The 22,180-nt window shown below is 47.1% G+C and overlaps 1 protein-coding gene across 5 annotated transcripts in view; it reads left to right on the top strand.

Annotated features, from left to right (window-relative positions):
• The window catches only part of HK2 (hexokinase 2), a 66,488-nt gene extending 64,114 nt beyond the window's left edge, over positions 1–2,374 (top strand). For all 5 annotated transcript variants that reach the window (XM_036334017.1, XM_036334016.1, XM_036334015.1 and 2 more), the window contains one exon: positions 89–2,374. In XM_036334017.1, the coding sequence (XP_036189910.1) occupies positions 89–233 (145 nt within the window). In that variant the 3' untranslated portion in view covers positions 234–2,374. The remainder of the gene's footprint in view (positions 1–88) is intronic.
• Positions 2,375–22,180: the final 19,806 nt, after the last annotated feature.

Here is a 22,180-nt window from a genome sequence, read left to right as displayed (position 1 = left end):
GTTTCCAGCGTCACTTCACAGGGTCTCATCTCTGCGACACAGAGCAGCCGTGACTAAGGCTTTTTTCCTGTCTCTTCCCAACCTCCAGCTTTGCCAAAGTCATGCATGCGACGGTGAAGGACCTGGCTCCGAGGTGCGACGTGTCCTTCCTGGAGTCGGAGGACGGCAGCGGGAAGGGGGCGGCGCTCATCACCGCGGTGGCCTGTCGCATCCGCGAGGCCGGGCAGCGATAGGGCCCCCGGAGCCTCGGCAGGGACTTCCTCTGGCTCCCATCGCCCCTGCTTTCAACTGAGATGCCATCCCCTGTGTCAGAGACAGACTCTTAGCTCGCCCTTGGCAGAGGGGACCCTGCCAGCCTGCGTTTTGCCTCTGTGTGTCCTCACTGTAGAGTTTGGTGCCCACACCTTGGCCCTCCTGAGAAAAATGCCATTGGAAGTACAGATTTGTTCACATTAGTCACAACCATTCCCCTTGGTTCTCTTAAAACTTAGAACAAATTTTAACCTTTAGATACACCACCCTCCCCCGCCCCCCCCCCCAGGCAACTTCCAGGTCCCTGTACAATCCTGCAGGGTGGGGACACTAATGAAAAAATACGGCTGCTTCACCTTGGACCCCGAACATGGTATTTCTAGGTGGAGAACATCTCCCAGCACGGAGGTTGGCACTGTTTCTCAGAGACCTGGGAGGTCTCCACTAACTTGAGCCTGGTTCTCCCACTGGCAGAACATGGGGGAGGGGAGGGGCGCCATGGAGGGAAGTCCTGGATGGCCATGCGAAAGCCCCTCTTCAGCCTCATCCGCAAGCATGGCCTGGTGGGTGGCTGTTCCTGGAACTGGAGCGTCCTGAGTCTGAGCGTGCAATACCAAAGCCACGAGCTGACACGTCGTGCGCATGGACTTGTCGCATCTGCTTGTGGGTTCACCAGTCATCCATGGGCAATGGACCTTGAGGGGAGGGTGGGGGACTTCTTGGTCTGTTTTTAAAAAACGTTTCCTACCGAAGTGTAAACACTGTATTTTCATTTTAACTTATGTTTGAAATTTATTTAGTTCTACAAAGCACATGTGCTTCCTCATCTGGATACTGGATGTAATGATCGGTTGTATGTATGTATTTATATGTTAGTTTGCCATGTATATAGATACACAGGGTCTCCTCAGACCTGACCTGCTAGTAGATGGGTAGTTAAAGGATGGAAAGAGAAGATGCTGATTGGTTAGTAGAAATACCTCATTCGCCTGTGGGAAGAGAAGGGAAGCTCTTCATGGTGAATGAATGGCCAAGCAACTCCCTCCCGGTCCCTCCTTTCCCTGCAGACTCTGGAATGTGGAAAGCAAGAGAGAGTGAAGGAGGCTGGGCCTATGGGTTGAAGAAATCCCAGCCCTAGCTGCTCTGTAGGAACTTTCCTGGGGCAATATTACCCGGATGTTAACCAAAGGACTCAGACTCATTGCTTTGGAACCTTTATTCTTAAGGCATTCAGTAGACTTTTAAAGCTCTCTAACAAGACAAGAGAAGCCACCAAAAAACAATTTTAAAAAAAATGGTGCCTGACAGTTGATAACAAACCAAAATAATGAAATAAACAATGGAATGAAGCCTCGGGGACAGCACTTGGGAGAGTTTGTCCTAGCAAAATTGGGTTTGTAAATGTTTTACAAGGAGCGTGTGGAGGGTTTCTTTAGCTGGAGCTGTTTTTACACAGTATTTATTCCAAATTGCTGGGGGGAAGCAGTATAAAACCTTTCATACCCTCCTCTCCAGGAGTGAAGGTAATTCTGAATCCTTAAGCCCACTTCATCCCTAAAATATGAGGCCCACACACATTGAGCCTGAATACTGAATTATAAAGAAGGAATGGCCTTGCAACACCGTGGACTAGGACACAAGGGTCAGGACAGCAAGATGGAAGAGACAAGTTTCAACGGCACCCAATTCTTGCACATTTATCAAATTCGTATTGAGAACAGTGCCTAGATTTGTGTGTCACTAAAGGATGCCCAAGAAATAGAGATGAACTTTAACCTTTAAACTGGACAGTTAGGCTTCTTCTAGGAAAGTGCTCATTTTTTAAAGGTCGAGCTGTGTGTGGCTATGAAAGACGTGTGGTAGGTTTCCAGAAAGGAACACTGGCAAGTGCGCTTTGAGTGTCTGTGTTCCCACAACTAGGTGACTGTTCCTCACTGATGCTGCTCTGCCGGATGTAAGTACAGGGAATCTCAATCTTGGACTGGGATGTGCCGAGTAGCGGATTGTCTCAAATCCTCGAGCACTCGGTCTAGTGAAGATGTTGCTGTGTACCATAAAGAATTAGTTGCATTAACAATGTGACGTTAAGTATTATTAATAAATGTTAACATTTTTCAAAATACTCCATGTGTGATTCATGAGTATTTGCAAGAGGGCAGTCACATGTTTGGGGCATATACGTACTTCCTGGCCAGTATGAATCATGTATGGGTGTCACGATTTTGACTGCATGTCCTTGGACAGGTGTACCCCTGAAGCAGGCGGCTTCGCCAGAATTAAATGACCAAGTTTTATTCAAGGGCCTTAAAGCGGATTGCAGTTCAGAAAACACTACCAGCTAAAACCCAGAGTATTCTAGAGAAAAAGAAAGGTTGAGAGTTTTTATAGTGAAGAAATCCCAGCCCTAGCTGCTCTGTAGAAACTTTTCTGGGGCAATATTACCCTGATGTTAACCAAAGGACTCAGACTCATTGCTTCGGAACCTTTATTCTTAAGGCAAATAGCTCTGTTATTTTCTTCCCATTCTTCTTGAGAAGAATCAGTTCTGCATTTTTAGCTTCTGGATATCTTCCAGATACCTGATGTTCTGGACAATGAAATAATCCTTCCTAACTTCTTCAGAGCAGGAAGGGGATGGTTAGAAATACCTGAACTTCTCCCTCTGCCTCTCTCATTTTCTGGAGGGTCTCCCATGGGCTGAGCCTAGCAGGACGCCAGCTGGCAAAGGGAATCTGGGAAATACGGTGCCTGTGACTCAGGGCAGGGGGGATGGGCCTGGGGCTGAGTAATAAGTAACTGGCATGTATCCTATAAAACAGTGGTATTGTTTTAGAAGAATATTCAGTATCACAGAAAATGTTGCCAAAAGTATGTTACAGAGCAGTATATTATGACTCTGTGTTTTGTTTTGTTTTTTAAATTAAAATACATGACATGAGGTATAATGTGTTTCCCTGAATGTCTCCTTGGCTTGGCTGGACTGTGGGCATGAAGAAGCCTCTACTTTGGTGGCTGCCCTTCAGATTTTCCTTCTCTGGGAGTTAGGCATCCAGCTCCTCTTGGCCTGCCAGCCTCAGTCCAAGGCCGCTCAGGGCAGCTTTGGTAGCACCTACCTGCCCAGGTCACTGCTGCCACCACTGCAGAGCCCTGAGGAAGAGCTGCTCTCACAGTCTCACTGGGGCCCCTGGTGGGCATAGACCCTTACGTTGCAGAACAGAAAGAGTTCATGCACTTGGCACTAGCAGAGCCAAACACTGGACACTGAGAAATATTGGCTATTTTATTCTGAGTGGTTTTGTTAGCTTGACGATAGGGACTCCATTCTGTTTCTTCCCTCTTTCCTCATTGGCCTGTGGCCAAAACTTGGCCTTGACCCCAGACATTTCTCTTCCCAGAGACACAGTACTGCCAGAAGCTAATGCTCAAAAGCCCGAACTCCCCCATGGCATGTAGATCACAGATTACAGAGGGCAAAATAACAGACACTGTGGGTTAGGGGTTCGGGTGGTGCCGGGGGCTGATTGGTCGGAGGTGAGGTAAGGATAATGAATAAGTTTTGCAGGTCTTGAGGACAGTTCCTAGGTTATTCCCAGCGTCGCTCTGTCTGGTCTCATGGGAAAGTAGCCAAGAGATGGTTCCACCTTAGGGCTCAGGCACTGAAACATACCTTAGGTCAAGATGTTATCCTTAGCCTGCCAGAGGCCCCGACCCTGTGCCCATTAGTCTTACTGTCTTCTGCTGCCTGGGAGGTTGCTGGTTATCTGGAGGGTGTGTGTTGGGGGAGGTGGAAACCATATATATGGTTTACACACACACACACACTAGAGCAGTGGTTCTCAACCTTCTGGCCCTTTAAATACAGTTCCTTATGTTGTGACCCAACCATAAAATTATTTTCGTTGCTACTTCATAACTGTAATGTTGCTACCCTTATGAATCGTAATGTAAATATCTGATATGCAGGATGGTCTTAGGTGACCCCTGTGAAAGGGTCATTCAACTGCCAAAGGGGTCGCGACCCACAGGCTGAGAACTGCTGCTCTAGAGGCCTGGTGCACGAATTCATGCACTGGTGTGGTCCAAGTGACCTGCCCTGATGAGAGCCCCCATTTGGGGTGGGGGGGCCCGTTGGGAGGTGGGGCCAGCCAGGGTGAGGGGCCACAGTTGTTCTGGTCATTCTGGTCCTTCTCATTCTGTCACTGGGCTTTTATATATAGGAGAGAGAGAGAGAGAGAGAGAGAGAGAGAGAGAGAGAGAGAGAGAGGATTTCTAGGGCTAGGATTTAAAACTAAATTTAATCGAAGTCATAAGGACCCTTGGTTTCACTTCATGCGGACAGAGTACTCCGGAGGGAATTGCAGTGTATAACTTAACCCCAGTTTCTGCACCAGAGACCCTCAAAGCCCCTGGGGCTGCCTCCCTGCCCAATCCTCCCCTCCTCTGTGGGCCCCTCACCACTAGGTTGATCATTCTTTCAAACAAATGGACAGCCCACAGCCTAGTTCTGTGCAGCTTGGAAAAAGCTTTTCCCACTTTTGCGAAACCCCCCCACCTCTTTCCGTTTTTTTTTTTTTTTAAAACCATTTTTTATTATATTTTTATTGATTTCAGAGAGGAAGGTAGCGGGAGAGAGAGAGAGATAGAAGCATCAATGATGAGAGAGAATCATTGATCTGCTGCCTCCTGCATGCCCCCTATGGGGGATCGAGCCCCCACCCCGGGCATGTGCCCTTGACTGGAATCAAATCCGGGACCCTCAGTCCTCAGGCCAATGCTCTATCCACTGAGCCAAACCAGCTAGGGCAACTTCCGGTCTTTCTTTGTTGCTTTGTTTTCTTTAGTTTGGGCCAGAGGTGCAGAAGGCTAAATTACTCATACTCCTCCCCAGTTCCTGGCATTTTCTAGTTTTGACAAGAACCTTTCTTGCTTTTTTATGTTCTTACTGCCTTTTGTCCTCATTCCTCTTTCCCATTTTCCACTCGCAATCTGCAACCATGTCACTGTGTAGATGTGCAATTTGTGTTTTGTGTACATGTTTTTTAAAAAATTACCGAATGCTATTGGCTAAAAGTTTTACTTTGTGTGTCCCCCCCCCCCCCCCCCATGCATCATGCTTTGAAAGACTCCTGGCGGCTGCTGTGTGCACATATAATCCATTACTTGTCCTTACGGCTTCTATCTCACCGTGTGCGCACACTGTTTCTACCCACGCTCCCAGTGATGGACAGGGGGATTGACTCGGCTCTGGCTACACAGACATAATCACAAGAGCATCTTTGCACACGTCCCCTTAATCATCTTTGAGATAATCTTGCTGAGCCTGTACTCATGAGCAGGAGAGCTGGATTATAGGTTGGGCTTTTGCTTAATCTGACCCCTCCCCCTCCTGCCGGAGCTCTCTCTTAAAAGCTGCCCCAGTCACCCACCCCCCCAGCAGCAGACCTCTGGCCATGCTTGGCATTATCCAGCTTTCTCACTTTTATTAATGTCTTGAGTGTAAAGTGAGGTTGTATGGTTGTTTGAATTTGCATTTCTCTAATTAACTAGGAGTTTAAGCATCTCTTCATGTATTTCTTAGCCTTTTAGGTTTTCTTCGGTTAACTGCCTGTTCGTATTCTTTGCTGATTTTTCAGCCACAGTTCTTTTTCCTTGATGATTTGCCAGAGTCCCTCCTTAGATCTAGATATCAGACCCTCGCCGGCCTTACGCATTGCATGTATCTTTCTCAATTGTTACTTTTGTCCATGGCATCCCTTGTTGACCAGGAATCCTTTCTTTGGATGTAATCAATTTCACCAATCGCTTTTGCTTTTATAGTTTGTAACTTTTGACCTTTTCCACTCTTAGCCTGCTAATGTTGTCTTCTATTAATTTTTATTTATAGTTTTATTTTGTGTTTTAAAGGGTTCATGTAAAACCCTTAGGGAGTCCATCTTTAATGTCATATCAGGTAGGACCCAGTTTCATGGTGTTTTTTCTTGCCATCAGAGTTAGTTTGCCCTTGCCCACTAATTCTGAAATACAATATTAGGTTCGAAAGGGTCAGTTTCTGAGTTCTCCTGTCTGCCCCATTCGTCTCTTTTGTTTATTTTGAACTAGTAACAGACTGTTTTTATTACCTTGACTTTCTAGTGTGCCTTAATATCTAGCGGGACAAGTCTTCCCTTTTTTCTTCTCAAATTCGACTATGCTACGCATGGCCCTTTATTCCTTTATGTAAACTGTAGAATATGTTTATTGAATGTCTGAAAAAAAATCAGCTTAAAGTTGCAATAAATTTGTCGATTTTTTTGGGGGGGGGAGGGCGGGGTTGACCTTTCATGTGTTCACAAGAGCATAGAATATCTCTCTGTGTAGTTATATAATCTTTTAAAAAAATATATTTTTATTGATTTCAGAGAGGAAGGGAGAGGAAGATAGAAATAGAAACATCAGTGATGAGAGAATCATCGATCGGCTGCCTCCTGCATGCCCCCTATTGGCACTCGAACCTGAAACCTAGGCATGTGCCCTGGTTCACCCGTCAATGCTCAACCACTGAGCCACAGTGGCCAGGCAGTCATATACTCTTTTATGCCTTTTTTCAGAGTTTCAAAGTCTTCTCTGTAGAGGGTTTGGGAATTCTTTGTTAAGTCCATCCCCAGACAGTTATACTTGCTGTGCATGGTCCTTGATTTTTGTTGTATTGTCTGATTGGTTACTGAAGGTTTCTCAGCCTTGGCACTATTCACATTTGGGGCAGGGGGGTGGGGGAGATAAGCCTTTGTTGTGAGGCTGTCCTGTGCATGGTAGGATATAACAGTATCCCTGGTCACGCCCATCAGGTGTTAATTGTGCCTTTCCCCCAGCTGTTATAAAAAGTCTTTAGACATTGTCAAACATCCCCTGGCGGTGGGTTTGCCATATACAATACTGACACCCAGTATTTTGTCCCAAATATTGCATGGGATATGTTTTACTAAATATTTATTGCTTCTCTGGAATTCAAATTTAACTGGGTATCCTTTTAAATTTTATTTGTTAAATTTATCAACCCTACCCTTAGAGGCAAAATTGTTCCTGGTTGAGAACCTTTGGTGTAGAGAAACATTAGAAATTTGTGCAAGTTGATCTTATGTATGATGACCTTGCTCAATTTTATTATTAATTGTAGTAGGGCTTTTATCCTGTTGGTTTTATATATAGATGATTATATTTTTTATAATCTCCTTTAGTCTTTACTGTGATGAAGAACACTGATTCATTCTTTCATAAATCTTCCTTTATTGGTGGAATAAACTGTCTTTTAGTACACTGATCTTGACTTGAGCAGATGTAAATTTAATAGTTTAGCACGACTACTTCAAAGGGGTTGTTGCATTATTCTTTCATTTTTGTTGTGACTGTAATTGTTCCCCTACCCCCTTGTCATTGTGTATTTGTATATTTCAACATGTAATTTCTTCACCAGCTCTTTTCTTGATCACTCTTGCCAGAATTTTCTTTCATTCATCTTTTTACAGAATTAGCTTATGAGGTTTGTTAATGTTTTGTTTTTCCCTTTCTTCACTTCCTTGATTTTTGCCTGTATTTTCCTTCTTGTTTCTTGAACTTGCTTTTTTCTCCTATTCCAACTTCTTAAGTGAACTGTTTAGCTTGTATTTGAAGTTATAAATGCCCGCACATCAACTGTTTTAAATCCTACAAATTTTGATACATTGCCATGTCAGTGTAATTCTAAGTAATTAGTAATTTGGTATGTTTTCTTTCTTTTTCACTTCTCAGAATTTAATATTCTCTTATTTAGTTTCCAGTAATATGTTTTTTTAAATGACTCCTTTGTTACTCATTTCTAATTTTGGCATGACAGTCTGAGGACACGGTCTGTTTGATAAAATTTAAAAGGATACCCAGTTAAATTTGAATTTCAGATAAGCAATAACTATTTAGTAAAACATATCCCATGCAATTTTTGGACAAAGAGTGACATTTGCCACTGTAGATCATGTGGGTGACCCGCCCATCCTTCCAGGCCTCCCGACCTGCTCTGTAAAATGAGGGGATTTAAGCTCTAGCCCAGTTTGAACATTTATGTTCTGTTATTTATCTGTAAGCCCCATCTGCTGTTGGAAAATCCTGGCACCACAGGCCATGGTCCAGGCTCAGGTACCAGCCAGCATCGCAGAAAACCTGGCAAACCTGGAGGGAGAGCACGAACCCACCCATGGGGGCAGGGAGGGGGGAGGGGCGAGAGGAGGGGAGCAGGGATGAGCCTCCTCGCTGCATTATCAGCTGATGTGGCCTTTCTCCTTCTTTCGTTGAACGATAAACATGGTTCTTTCTCCAGGCTGCGAGCCCGCTACCAGGGAAGGCAGACATGAATGGCTCCCATCGGAAGACTGAAACAAACGCCAGCAATCAGCAGGGCAGGCCACTGAGGGACAAACGTGTGCTCTCCGCTTTATTAAATGTTTTCCTTCTTAATAGAGCAGTGGGAAAGGCCAGAACCATCTGCAGCCGCCTGCTGACCGGGGAGGGTGCAGCACTGGGCTTGGGAACTTCTCTTTTCCATTTGCGCAGTCACGCCAGGAAGGCCCTCGCCTAGGGGCCCTGCAATCCTTCTATCTGGCAGGACCTAGCGACCCTTTCTTTGGCAACTTCCTACACATTTCGAAGCCCCAGATGTATCCCTAAGGCCATTCCCCGTGCTCCAGAGTTACACTGTGGGGAAAACGGCGTTTGTGCATGTGTATTATTCAGTTGATATGCATAATACATGAAGTGGATATGCATTTGCCTCACAACACGTGTTGCAAGAAATGCCACACCGCTGAAATTAGCTCCATGCTCTCCCTCACCAAGATGACGAGATGCCAATATCTGGCATTACTGGGGTGCTCTTCCCCTTTCCAGGAGGGAGCGGGAGTCCCTGGGGCGACACAGTCCAGAGGCACCTGAGAAAAGGCCTTCTGTCTGCAGGGCACTGTGATCACCCTGCTTTTCTGTTGGAGAGCCCCCGGGTCTGCCAGCCTTCCGCGGCCTCTGCGCAGGTATCCGCCCCACCTGGCACCAGACGCTGGCCCCGGAGATGGCGCCCCTGGAGGTGGCACTGACACCTCATTTGGCAAATACACATTCCTGCGCTGCCAGCGGCTCCGTCTCAGAGCGCCCTCGTGTGGCTGCGTATGGGAACTGTTCCCCCTGCAGGAACCATTCCAGCGTGTTCCGGTAATCATACCTGACCGCGCCCCCAACCCCCCAGCTCCTCTTTGGAGTATTAGTCACCTTAAAAAGACTGGAGGCTGTTCCAGCCTTAGACACTGAATGGATATGTTTTTAATTTAGATTCTCTCAAAGAAGCACATCAATTTAAATTATGCGTGTCTCCTTTGTTTTCTACCTTAGGGGCAATATTTCAAAGGAGGAGGGGAAGGGGAAGGGAAGAGGAGAAGTTGCTAAGCATGCCTGAACACTCCAGAAGGTAAACAGGGAAGCAGGAGTGAGGGTGGTGAGGTGCAGGGAGAACCGCAGAGGGCTATGGCTGGCAGGTGTATTCAGGGCCCAGTCCACCCCTACCTTACTGTCACCCCTGGTATCTCTGAGTCCTCATCTTGCAGGTCCCTGACCTGCATCCGTGTCCTGAATAGTATGATTCTACCACTAGGGAGAGCTGATTGTCTTAAAGATAATGGCCAGACTCGCCAAGACAAGCGGTCTACCCTGGACAGTCTAAAAGACAAGCCACAGTTGTTTACTGTAAACCAACAATTTAATAAATCAATAATCAGTTAGGTTTAGTGCAAATCAATCATTTAAATTTCCCACCTGAATTTTGTGGTGGGAACAGAGAGCAGCCTGGCTGAAGCACATCAATTTAAATTATGCGTGTCTCCTTTGTTTTCTACCTTACAGGCAATATTTCAAAGGAGGAGGGGAAGGGGAAGGGAAGAGGAGAAGTTGCTAAGCATGCCTGAACACTCCAGAGGGTAAACAGGGAAGCAGGAATGAGAATTTCACGGGCACTCTTGTGAAATACACACCTGGACAGCCTTGGCCTCTGGCTGGCACGCTTCCAAGGGCCTCCCTGAGCTTTGTTTGGCATCTAGCAGAACACAGACGCTTCCGGGAGCTCTGGCTTTCTTGTGTCTCTGGAAACCCAGGAGTGTTCATTTTTCTCCTGCTGACACTATTTTTTATTTTATTTTATTTTTTGCCTTTATATCATTGTCTCTTCCAGCTCTCGGCAATAAATTTTCTTGCTATGGCTCAATGCTGAATCCTGACATGTCTGTATACAGAATGAGGGACAGTTTTGTAGAAGACTAGGAAGGGATGTTTTCATCAGAGAGTGTGGGGCAGGGGAGAGCTCTATGATATTCCTCATTGACAACACCTGACTAGGTAGAGAGAGGTCAGGGATCAACACCCCCCTCCCAAAGGCTATAGGTCAGGTCTCCGGCCCCTCACTGCATAAGCCAGATGCCCAAAGTCTACTGTCACTGGGCAGAGACTGGCCTAAACAGGCAGAGCTAAATCTTCTTTCCATCAGATCCAGCATCTGCCCTGGAAGTGGACAAGGTAAAAAGGTAGTTGGAAGCCAGGTCATACATATGGCCTAACAAACCATTGTGAGCCTTTGGACTTTACTCCAAATAAAATGAGATGTCAGTGGAAATGGTTTTGAGAAAAGTAATGCCAATATCTCAGTTATGTTTTTAGCTGCCATGTAGAGGATGGGCAGACACAGAAAAGCCAGTTAGGAGCCTTCGGCCTGTGAGACCTGGAGTGCCAGGCGTGGGTGGGAGTGGCGCGCGCGCGCCCCTCGCCACCCCCCACCCGCCCCCAACCCCCCCCCACACACACCGCTGTGGTCTCAAAAAAAAAATTTTTTTTTTTTTAAAAGAAAAGAAAAGCCAGTTACGAAGCTATTGCAACAAACCAGGTGAGAGATGATAGACCAGGCAGGTTGCAGTGCCAGAGATGAGAAGCTATCAGTCTGGATACATTTTGAAGATAAAGTCAGCAGACTTGCTAATGAAATGGACAGAGGGTGTGAAGGAAAGAGATCAAAGCTGACCCCAAGGATTTTGGCCCGAGTGACTGAAAGGATGGAGTTGTCATCCACTGAGATAGGGAAAGCTGGGAGAGGGGCAAGTTTTCAGGAGAAAAATCAAGAGGTCTATTTTGAACCAACTCAGAAGCAACCATCACCCAAGCACCTAGACTGTGGTCTTGAAATACCATTTCCCAGGTCTGCTGGTCCCAGGTCTGGGGCAGGAAATGCACCAGATGACCCCAGAAGCACCAGATAGAAAGATGCTATCAAAAACCACTGGGATCCCGTCAAAAGGATTAAGTCACTTAGAAGAGTGGGGACAAGTGAGCATCACCAAGGATTAAATTGCAATGTATTAAAACATCATCAAAGATGTGTAAATCCATGAGTTTATGATGACCTTTACTGGTAAATTGGTCTCTTAATTGCTCTCTGTTGGAGAATGATATGGAACCAACTCATTATTTTGAAAACTGGCTAATAGAAAGAACCAAGCATTTATCCTGCCTTTCCTATACAGATATACCTCAGGGTACCAAATATTAGTAAGGGGATATTTCTCTTTTTAAAAAATATGTTTTTATTGATTTCAGAGAGGAAGGGAGAAGGGGAGAGAGAGATAGAAGCATCAATGATGAGAGAGAAGCATTGATCAGCTGCCTCCTGCAAGCCCTACACTGGGAATCGAGCCTGCAGCTCGGGCATGTGCCCTGACTGGGAATCGAACCATGACCTCCTGGTTCATAGGTCCATGGTCAACCACTGAGCTGTGCTAGCCAGGTAGGGATATTTCCCTTTACCGAAGTATGTCAGCTATTGAATGAAGAAGAATGGTGGATTTGAATGTCAGTCTTAATGAGGTAATGGACCCAGGCAGGGAGCATAAACTGCTCTGAATATGACAAAAAGAGAGGGAAGCAGACATTCTGTGCCTTCTGATGGAAGGCTATACCATCATCTCTAGAATCCAAATGCCAGTTTGTAGGTAATACAGAGGAGGAAGAAATATGTTGAATAACACCATGGGTGCATTTAGCAAAATCCAAAATGAGAAAAATTCTATAGGACAAATGGCCTTGTTTCCACAAATAAATTGAAGAGAAAAAGAGAAGGAAGAAGAACCTGTAGATTAAAAGAGACTTAAAAAATATATCAAGCAATCACATTATGGAGATTTTATTTGGATCTTGATTCAAACAAACACACAACAACTATGAGACAATTGGAGATTTGAGCACTCACTGGCTATTAGATGATATTAAGAAATTGTTATTTTCTATGAGTATAATAATGGTATGACAATCATGTTGAAAAGTGAGGTCTTATTTTTTAGAGATATACACAGAGGAAATGATGCAACATCTATGTCTGGAATTGGCTTCAAAATACTATAGTGTTTGGGGGATGAGAAATAAGCTTGGCCATGAGTTAGTAATTGTTGAACCTGGGTGATGGGTACATGGGGATTCATGATATTAGGCCGTCTGTATACTTTTGTGGATGTTTGAAATTCTTCATTGTAAGTTAAAAAATGGAAAAGATAATAAAAAGAAAAGAAGAAAGGAAGGAAGGAAGGAATGAAGGAAGGAAGGAAGGAAGGAAAGAAGGAAGAAGAAAAAAAGAAGAAAGGAAGGAAAATAGGGAAGAAGGAGGAGGAAGGGCATAAGGAAAGGAAGGAGACAAGTTTTGTTTAGGGCATGTCATGTTTGAGCTGCCAATCTGATATCCAGACTGAAGTTCAGGACAGTGTTAGGGCTAGACAGAAAAGAATAAGAAGTACTAAATTTATAAGCATATTACAATCATGGAACCGAATGACAGCACCTTAAAATAAGTATAAATAAGAGAAAAGAGGTATTACAGAGTGAATCTTGAAGGTCCCTCAAATTGAGAGGTCTGTACGATGAGGCAGAAAAGGAGCTGCAGGGCCTGGACCAGAACAGTTTTGGGGGAGGGTGTGGTGGATTCTGAAAGGCAGAGAAGACCAGAGGCAGTGCACGTGGTTGAGTCTTTAGAGGAGTTTTGCAGGAAAGCAGCAGAGCAGGAGACAGGTGTGAGTGGGATATAGGGCTGACAGGTTATTTTTCAAAAAAGGAAGGAATTATAGCATGTTTTTGTTCTGATGGGAATGATCCAGCAGAGAGAGAAAGAGAGAGAGAATAAATCGTAACGGGTGACAGAGGATAAATTGCTAGTTGGACATCCTGGATCACCCAGGTGGACCTGAAACAGGTTCATGGCCAGGTTACATATGATGCATTTGGTGTTATGACACACACATTTCATTGTCAGAGGCTGGATATCACCCCCGATGGTCTTCCCAGGGACCGGTGAGAGTGCTGATGTAGCTCATGTGGCCATTCTGGAGCTGTGTCCACTGCAAAGGAATTGATGGCTTCCAATTCCATCACCGCCCACAGCTTCCAGCAGCATCCCATAACTCAGGCTGTGCCCTTGTAGCTGTCCATGATCAAGGACACAATGACAAGGTATAGCCAGACCACACCGGCCACATGCTGGGGAAGGACCTGGGAGAGCCAGCTGGTCAGCCTGGGGCCCACACTGAGGCCAGGTTCTGCCAGGGCAGGCTGTCTAGATGCTGCTTCTGAGTCTGAGGAGGAGGCCAGAGAGGAGGCTGGGGTTGCAGCTGGGGCCAGAGCAGGAGCTGGGGATGAAGTGGTTCAAGGAGCTGTGGCCCCTATGCTTTCCTTTTGATCAGCACACTCTCTTTCCCCATAAACAGTTGCCCTGTATTAAATCTCATTTTATCTCCATTATGTGAATAATAATAAGTCCATGACCCTTGGGTACCAATCACATATCTATCACCGCTGATTGAATCAGCCTTCTAGGCTGTCTGGATGTGGCTCCTCCCAACGAAGGCCTCACTGCATGCACTGGAACCCAGAGTGGCTTCCTCTGGCCACTGCCCACATCCGCTGCCCACAGGGATGGGCTCTGGATGCAGAGTGCCCTCCGGGTCCCTGTCCCTGTCCCTGGTGTCAGCTCCGGTTTGGGTAAGTGGTAGCTCCTCATTTCTCCCAGCAATGTTGGACCCTAGTGTGGCTTTCTGAGATTCTTCATGGAATATTGGGACGAGCCTGGTCAGAAGGTCGGAGATCTACGGCTTATTCCAAGCTCTGCGCTGACCAGCCTGGGCCTCATTTTCTCAAGTTTAACACGTTTCATGTTTCAGACACTGGAAATGCAGCCGCGACCAAACAAAATTCCTGCCTGCATAAAGCATATGTTCTAATCGAGGAGAAATGTAGTAAGTAAATTCAGCCAAATATAGAAGATGCCAGGCAGTTACAAGTCCTATGAAGAGAAATGAAGCAGGACGTGTGGCGGGGAGTGCTGCTGCTGCTGTTGGTGGTGGTGGTGGTGGTGTGTGTGTGTGTGTGTGTGTGTGTGATTTTAAAGGGAAGACTTCTGTGAAAAGGAGATATTTGAGCAGAGATCTGAAGGAGAAAGACACATGGTTACCTGTGAGAACATTCCAGGCCGAAGGAACAGCAGGTGTGAAGGGTGAGGATGAGCATGCTTGGTATCCCAGAAACCCCCAGGGCCCAGTGAGGCTGGGCAGTAGTGACTGAAGGAGAAGGTGGTAGGAGATTAGGTTTGAGAAGTGGGGACGGGGTTGGCAGAATATGTAGCCTCATGCTTACTCTGAGACTCTGGCTATGCCACTCACTCACATGGAAACATTGGAGGGGTCTGCGAAGGGGAGGGATACGGTTAAAAGAATCACTCCGGTGCTGGGTGGAGAATGACTTGAGGGGCAGAAGCAGAAAGTACAGTAAAGAAGCTATGGCAGTGGCCCTGTTGGTTAGAGTGTCATCTTGATATGACAAGGTTTTGGGTTTGATCTCTGGTCAGGGCACATATAAGAATCCCCCAATTAATGCATAAATAAGTGGAATACCAAATTGATGTTTCTCTCAAATCAATCAATACTTTTTTTTAAAAAAGAAGCTATGGCAGTTACCCAGGTGAATGCTGCTAGTGCTTTTGCTGAGGCATTAGGAGAGGCCATACTCTGGGTAGTTTTAGAAAGTAAGACAAAGTGTGCTGGTGGATTGCATTTGCAAGGGGAGGGGAAAAGAGAGGTTGAGTCATTAGCACTGTCCACAGTATTTTGGTGCTTTCCCCTCTCCCCCCCCCCCCCCCGGGTACATAGTAGGTTTGCATTTCCCTTCCTCCTTTAGGTTAGGTATGGGCATATGACTTGCTTTGGATAACAAAATGTGAGAAGAGAGGTGCATGGCACTTAAGTGTGAAAGGGCCTGCAACAGGCCTCTTCATCCATCTCAAAGAAGATGGAAATAGTTGGTCTGGTCCCTAGTGAACATGGTGGGCATGAAGAAGAGAAGATACATTTGTTGTGTTGTGCCTCTGAGATTTCAGGGCTCTGTGCTATGCGGCATAACCTAATTAATCCTGACAATGACAGATAACAGGACGGGGGGGTTTGTTCTGAGCAACCCAAAGGTCGGGGTTTTCATTTCCTGAGACAGCAGAGAGTGTTGGAAGAGAGGTTTTTTGGGGGAGGATTAGGAGTTTGTTTTTGGACATGCTAAGTTTGAGATGCATCTTCGGCATTCAAGCTCAGATGTGAGTCAGCAGTTGGATACAAGGATCTGAATTTCAGAGGGAAAAGTCAGGCTGCAAATATGTACAATTGGGAGTATAAGCCTGAGGCCAGGTGAGACCCCTAGGAAGTGGGAGCAGATAGAGAAGATTGTAGACAGTCTTAAGGCACCGGGTCAAGAGACTCAACTGTGCTGAATGCTGCTGACAGGTTACCTAAGATGAGACTTCTCAGTTGACTTGTGATTGCAATGTGGAGTGATCCATGACCTGGCCAAGAGCAATTTGGGTGGAGTTGTGGGAATGAAAATGATTGAAGTGGGCTCAAGAAAGAATGAGAGGTGAGAAAGTGCAGTCTGGGTATAATTAACTCATTGGAAGAGGATTGATGTAATAGAATGGTGATGGTGGCAGAGAATTGGGGTCAAGTAGGTTTTGTGTTTTTTTTTAAACGAGAGAAGTAGAGTACGCATGTATGTTTCAGGGAATGATTCAGTAGAAAGATAAACTTGTTCAGGAAGTGAGAGGGGCCAATGGATGAAGTGGTGTCGGATGAGATCTAGCTTGGGAATGTGCAGCTTAGTCCCTCCAGGCAGGGGCGGGGGCAGGGGAAAGTGGGGGGGGGGGGTAGAATTGAGGACACATAAACATGGGTGGATGCGGGGCCAGGACGTTTGCTCTGGATGTGGGATACGGTTTTGTGTGTGTGTGTGTGTGTGTGTGTGTGTGTGTGTGTGTTTTCAGGTCTAAAAATTTATCTCAGAAATGAACTTTTTGATTATAAACTTGTCGTCAGCTCTTTCCTATCCCTCATCTTGCAGATCCGGACTGTCATTCAACCCCGTGGATTTCACCCACTGGGCGGGTGGTGGCTCTCGTGCCTTCCGTCTCCAAACCACAGCGCCACCCGCTCCCCCGCGCGTTGGCTCAGCTCGTCAGCAGAAGAGCTGAGGCCTGGCCCGCTGTGGACTGCTGGAGTCTGGCGGGAACTTGACAGCTGCGTGTTCTCCCCGTTGGTACAAGTGGAATAGCAACAGTACTTACGCCATAGGCCCATTTAGAAGATTGGAATAGACAGCGAGTGTCAAGCGCCCAGCCCATCCCTGGCGCACGTGCAGGTGGGACCAGAGCAGGAGCTGGGGATGAAGTGGTTCAAGGAGCTTCACCTGTCGCCTCACCCGTCCTCACTTTTGTAGCTCAGGCCTCTGCGTGGGAACCGCCGATGCTCCGGGCTGCCACCCGGATCCGGTTCGAACTTCTCCACCCGCCGCACCAAGCCCTTCCCGCTCTGGCCCCGTCTCCGTGGCCAGCCCTGTGCCCGCGCTCCCACAGGGCTCTGTCTCAGACACACGGACTGCCACTCTCCAATCCACGGCCTTCCTTTTCGCTTCCGGGTTTTACAAAAGATACCCCTCCTGCACCGCCCAACCTGGAGAAATCCTAACCATCCTTCAAGACGCAATTGAAGTATCGAACTTTCCCGGAGGCTTCCCTGAGCCCTCCGGACACCTCTGATCCGGGCTGGCCCCTTCTCAGTGCGGTCCCCGCCTTTGAGTTTGCCTGGCTGACCCCGCTATGAGCCCCCTTGAGTAGGAGCGCCGTCTTGTTCCTTTTGTGTGTGTGTGTGTGTGTGTGTGTGTGTGTGTGTGTGTGTGTGTGTGCGTGCGCGTGCGCGCCTTGGACAGCGCCTGGCACCAATAAACTTGTCGGGGAATAACTGCGTTGGTTATTCCCCCTGTATCCACCTCTTTCCCAGCCCCTGGCATTGCACTTGGAACTATTTGTTCAGGGTCTGTCTTCTCCAGCAGCCACGAATGCCTGGGCGGTGAGAGCTTCATACTTGCCCATGCACCAGAGGCTGACACACAGCAGCGGCTTAATGGATGTTCAAAGGATAAAATGGACTGAAAGGGGAGAACCTGGCAGGAGATCCTGGCTGTAGATCCTGGCTGTAGATCCTGGCTAGAGAACCCAGCTAGGCTGCTGATCAACTGAACGCTGTCTCTGTGTCCTTTCTTCTTTGCCGACTCCGTCCACACCTTTGGGAACCCCTCGACCTGCAGGGGCCGGACACCAACAGCTAGAATGATGTCTTAATAGACTTAATCTCTGGAACCTTTTGAATCACACATGACAAGGTTTTGGAGGGACTTGGCATGTACGGCAAATCTGGTCAGAGAGGAGAGGATAGTGAGGAGTGAGGGGTAATGCAGGAAGGCTGCCTCTAGTTCCTGATTTCCGGTCTGTACAGGAGATGGCACCTTTATACTCTCTTCCATGTCTGTGTATTCGTCAGTAGGGAGGGATTTCTCTTATTCTCATATCACTTAGTGGTTGGTTTTATTCCAGTAACTATTAACAAATATCAAAGGTCTAAAACAGAAAAAGGAGCAAATTGTCAATAATAAAATCTTCTGTGTCACCCTAACCAGTTTGGCTCCGTGGGTAGAGTGTCAGCCTATGGACTGAAAGGTCCCAGGTTCGATTCCAGTCAAGGGTATGTACCCAGTAGGGGGTGTACAGGAGGCAGCTGATTGATGTTTCTCTCTCATCAATGTTTCTAACTCTCTATCCCTCTCCCTTCCTCTCTGTAAAACATCAATAAAATATATTAAAAAAATAAAAAAATAAAAAAAAATGGACTGAAAGGGCTTACCACCGTCCCTAACAAACTTGGCATCCCCGCAGATCTCGAGGTGGCCTCCAGGTGGCGCCCGCCGCTAAGTGGTGCCGGCGTGGGGGACTAGTCCAGGCCGCGCCAGGCGGGATCCCAGGAGGGGCCAACGGGATGGATACGCCTCAGACTCAGCAGCCTGCGTCAGGAGTGCGTCCCCCTTCTGGGTTCCAGCGCAGCTTCGCAGATATTTTAGGAAAGTTAATTGGGGAGGGAGGTGGGGCTGCAGCCTTCCAGTGCCAGTCTCCTCTCAGGGCTTAGCTAAACCTCTGGTGCTAGCAAGTGAAGGCGTCATATCTCTGCTGCTGCCTGACAGTTGCAACACACACACACACACACACACACACACACACACACACACACACACAGTTTTTTATCTGTCATCTATAATAATAAAAGAGTAATATGCTAATTAGACTGGACGTCCTTCCAGACATCCTTCCAGATATCCTTCCATCCTTTCGAACAAAGCCCAGGCCCCGGGTGCCAGAGGGAAGCTGTGCCAGCAGCCGGGGGAGGAAGGCCTACTCTCGCACGAATTTTGTGCATCGGGCCTCTAGTAATAATAATAACAGCAAGTGCGTGGCTTGTCCAGTGTATTAACTAGTTGTCAAGCACGGTCCTAAGTGCTTTACATACATTAACTCAAAGGTACATAATAAGACATAAGAAGAGAATCACATTTCATAATCAGGAAACTCTGGTAGAGAGATTAGGTGACTTGGCGAGGAGTGCTGATCCAGCTGGTGGAGGTAGAGTTAGAGCCCAGCAGGCTGGTGCCAAAGTGTGCAGGCTCCTTGCTCGGCAACCCTGCTCCCCGCTGACTGTTGAGCTGAGTTGACATGTAGCTGTCTGGCCAATGACTGCCCAGCCAGCCAGACCTCATTTATGAAGCAGCTACTCTGTCCCATGTCCCTTGCTTTGCATTGAGGGTGAGCAGGTGAAGGAGAGAAAGTATCCATTTCAGAGCCTCCATGCGTCAAGGGGGACCCAAGTGTGGGGACAGGGCTGTACTAAGTAGGTGTCCAGGAGAGGAGCCTGGTGTCCTGTCTTGTCATCTACTGCGATGGCCTTGTTCGGACTCCCTGTGCTGGTTATGAAGGTGATGTCTCTCACCTCAGACCCACTCTTCTTTACTCTGTGATGTTGGGGCTGGGGCTCTGCAAACATGATTCTCTGTGCAGCTGGCTCCAGGCTAGGCTCTGCCAACAAGGTGGGTCACAAGGTTGGAGGAGGGAGCAGGGACTTGCTCTTGCCCCTGTGTGCATCACCCCAGCAACGGCGCTTCACCTCGCAGTGACAGTTCCTTCCAACAGCAGTGTGTTCCCGTTTCCAGTTTTTTCTGCACTCCTAGCATCAGCCTCAGCACAGGCAGTTGCCCCTTTGTGGAGGTCAGGGTGCCAGCTCTGCAGGGCCCCTCTTCCATGCTTCCAAGTGATTAGCACCCCATCTCCTTTCTTTGTTCTCCCACCCAGACGTGGAGCTGCTTCCTGCTTCTGTGTTTACCTCAATATTCCCCATTCACCCTTTCAGCCTCCAATACCTGCTTCACCTATGGCAGGGGTGGGCAACCCCTGGCACGTGTGCCAAACATGGCACACCAGTAACTTCTGCTGGCACTCGAAACCCTCTCTTATAATCTTCCTTTTACAATTATGAATCTTTGTTCTCAGTGATGAATTTTGTTAAGTCTCATAATAGGAGCAGCCTGATGGATGAAAGCAGTAGCTCGTGCATATCTCTGAAGGTCACGAAATATAAACCTGATGTAAAATCTCTGTCATCAGTGATGCAGCAGCAAAAGTCCCACTGATAGTATCAAACGGAGTCATAAAGTTTTCTGTCGGACTATCAGTGTACATGTATACATTAAAAAATAAATGTATTTTTCATCATCATCTACTGTGTTTTTGTCGCTCGAATGAATTTTATTATTTCTTCAAGGTTCTTCACATAAATACACCTTAAGAGATATCAAGTAGGCGTAACATGTTCTCAAAAAATTAGGGTTGGCACGCAGAAGAATTTTGAGTCAGAGATTTTGCTGGTTTTGGCACGCACTCACAAAAAGGTTGCCCACCCCTGACCTATGGCCTAGATTAAATTCTCGCTGTTAAAATAACTGGTGTGGTTTCTGTTTTCCTCGTTCACGCCCCTCAGAGACATTGCCTGGGAAGCAGATGAGAGTGTAGCCTTACCTGCCAGGGCTGCTTTGAGGAGCCTGACTCAGAAATATTGTCAGCATCCCTAACACGTCAATCTCTATGGTAAAAGAGCTCCTTTATCACAGGAAAAGTCTCCTAATGTAACTCAACCTTTATAAACAAACTCACTCCAGGAGGGAGGGTTTAATTTGAGAAAGCCAGAGGGGACCCTACATCTTTTTATCCCAATCAGAGCTGTCAGAGCCAGTTAATGTCAGAGCTTGTCAGGTGGCCCCAAAGCCGCTGTCCACCAGGCAGCCATCCTGTCACCAAGGAAACCACATGTCAGAGCAGAAAGCCATGAACAGGGCCCCCAGGAACCAGCCCGAAACTCAATTGTCAGACATGCTTGTCATTATCAACTCTGCCGAGGTCCAGCATCTCTTGCAAGAATGATTCTCTCCTGCCTCAGTCCCCCTGTCTTCTCTTTCCCAGATCAGGTGTACGCCCACCTCTGAGAAAGACAATTCCTAAACCACAGATAAGGAAGGCTGCCTGCTACATTCACACCAGGACTAGTGTCCTTGGGGCACCTTCACCTACCTTCCCAGGCCCCAGTGACTGCTGGTCATCTAGGACCCTGCTTGGTTGGTGGTCATCAAGTCTGCCCACCCTCCCCGTGCAGCAGTACCGGGAGAGCATGCGCCTACCCTTCCCTCTGTCTAAATTGCTGTTTGACATCACCACTCTGCAGATAAACACACAAACCTCCACTCATCCATGACTGGTAACTTCAAAATTGACAAGAAGATTTATTCTCTTATTCAGTAATTCTGCATATATTCATTGAGCATCTCCTGTGTGCCAGGCACTAAGCTGTGCGTTGAGGTTAATAATAATAATTAACCATTTATCAGTGGCGAATGGATCCAGTGGGCACTTAGGATGATCAGGGGTTGCAGTTCTGAAAAGGAGACATAGCAGCTATATTCCAGGCATCTGTTGCTATGTAACAAAGCACCCCACACCTAGTGGCTTAAGACGATGACAACAATTAGTTTGCTCAAAAATCTGCAATTTAGGCAGGGCTCCGTGGGAATGACATGTCTCTGCTCTAGCATCAACCTGGGCCTGGGGGAGGGGCTCACCTGAAGACTTCCTCATCTACATGTCTAGTGGTTGATACTGGCTGTTGGCAAGGGACTATCAACTGAGACCTCTGCTGCGGTCTCTTCATGTGCCTGCTTGCCTTTTTCACAGCATGGTGCTTGGGTTCCCAGGGTGAACAGAGAGAGAGAGAGAGAGAGAGAGAGAGAGAGAGAGAGAGAGAGAGAGAGAGAGAGAGAGAGGTTGGAAGTTGCATCACCTTTTCTGACCTAGCCTTAGAAGTTACATGGAGTCACTTCTGCAGCATTTTACTCATTAGAAGCAAGTTGCTGAGGCCAGTCCATAATCTAGGGGAGGGGAGGAACAACAGTCCATCTT

This window comes from Myotis myotis, unplaced genomic scaffold (genome assembly GCF_014108235.1).
Source record: "Myotis myotis isolate mMyoMyo1 unplaced genomic scaffold, mMyoMyo1.p scaffold_m19_p_14, whole genome shotgun sequence".
In the NCBI taxonomy this organism is placed as follows: Eukaryota; Metazoa; Chordata; class Mammalia; order Chiroptera; family Vespertilionidae; genus Myotis; species Myotis myotis.
This window is presented reverse-complemented; position numbering and strand designations above follow the sequence as displayed.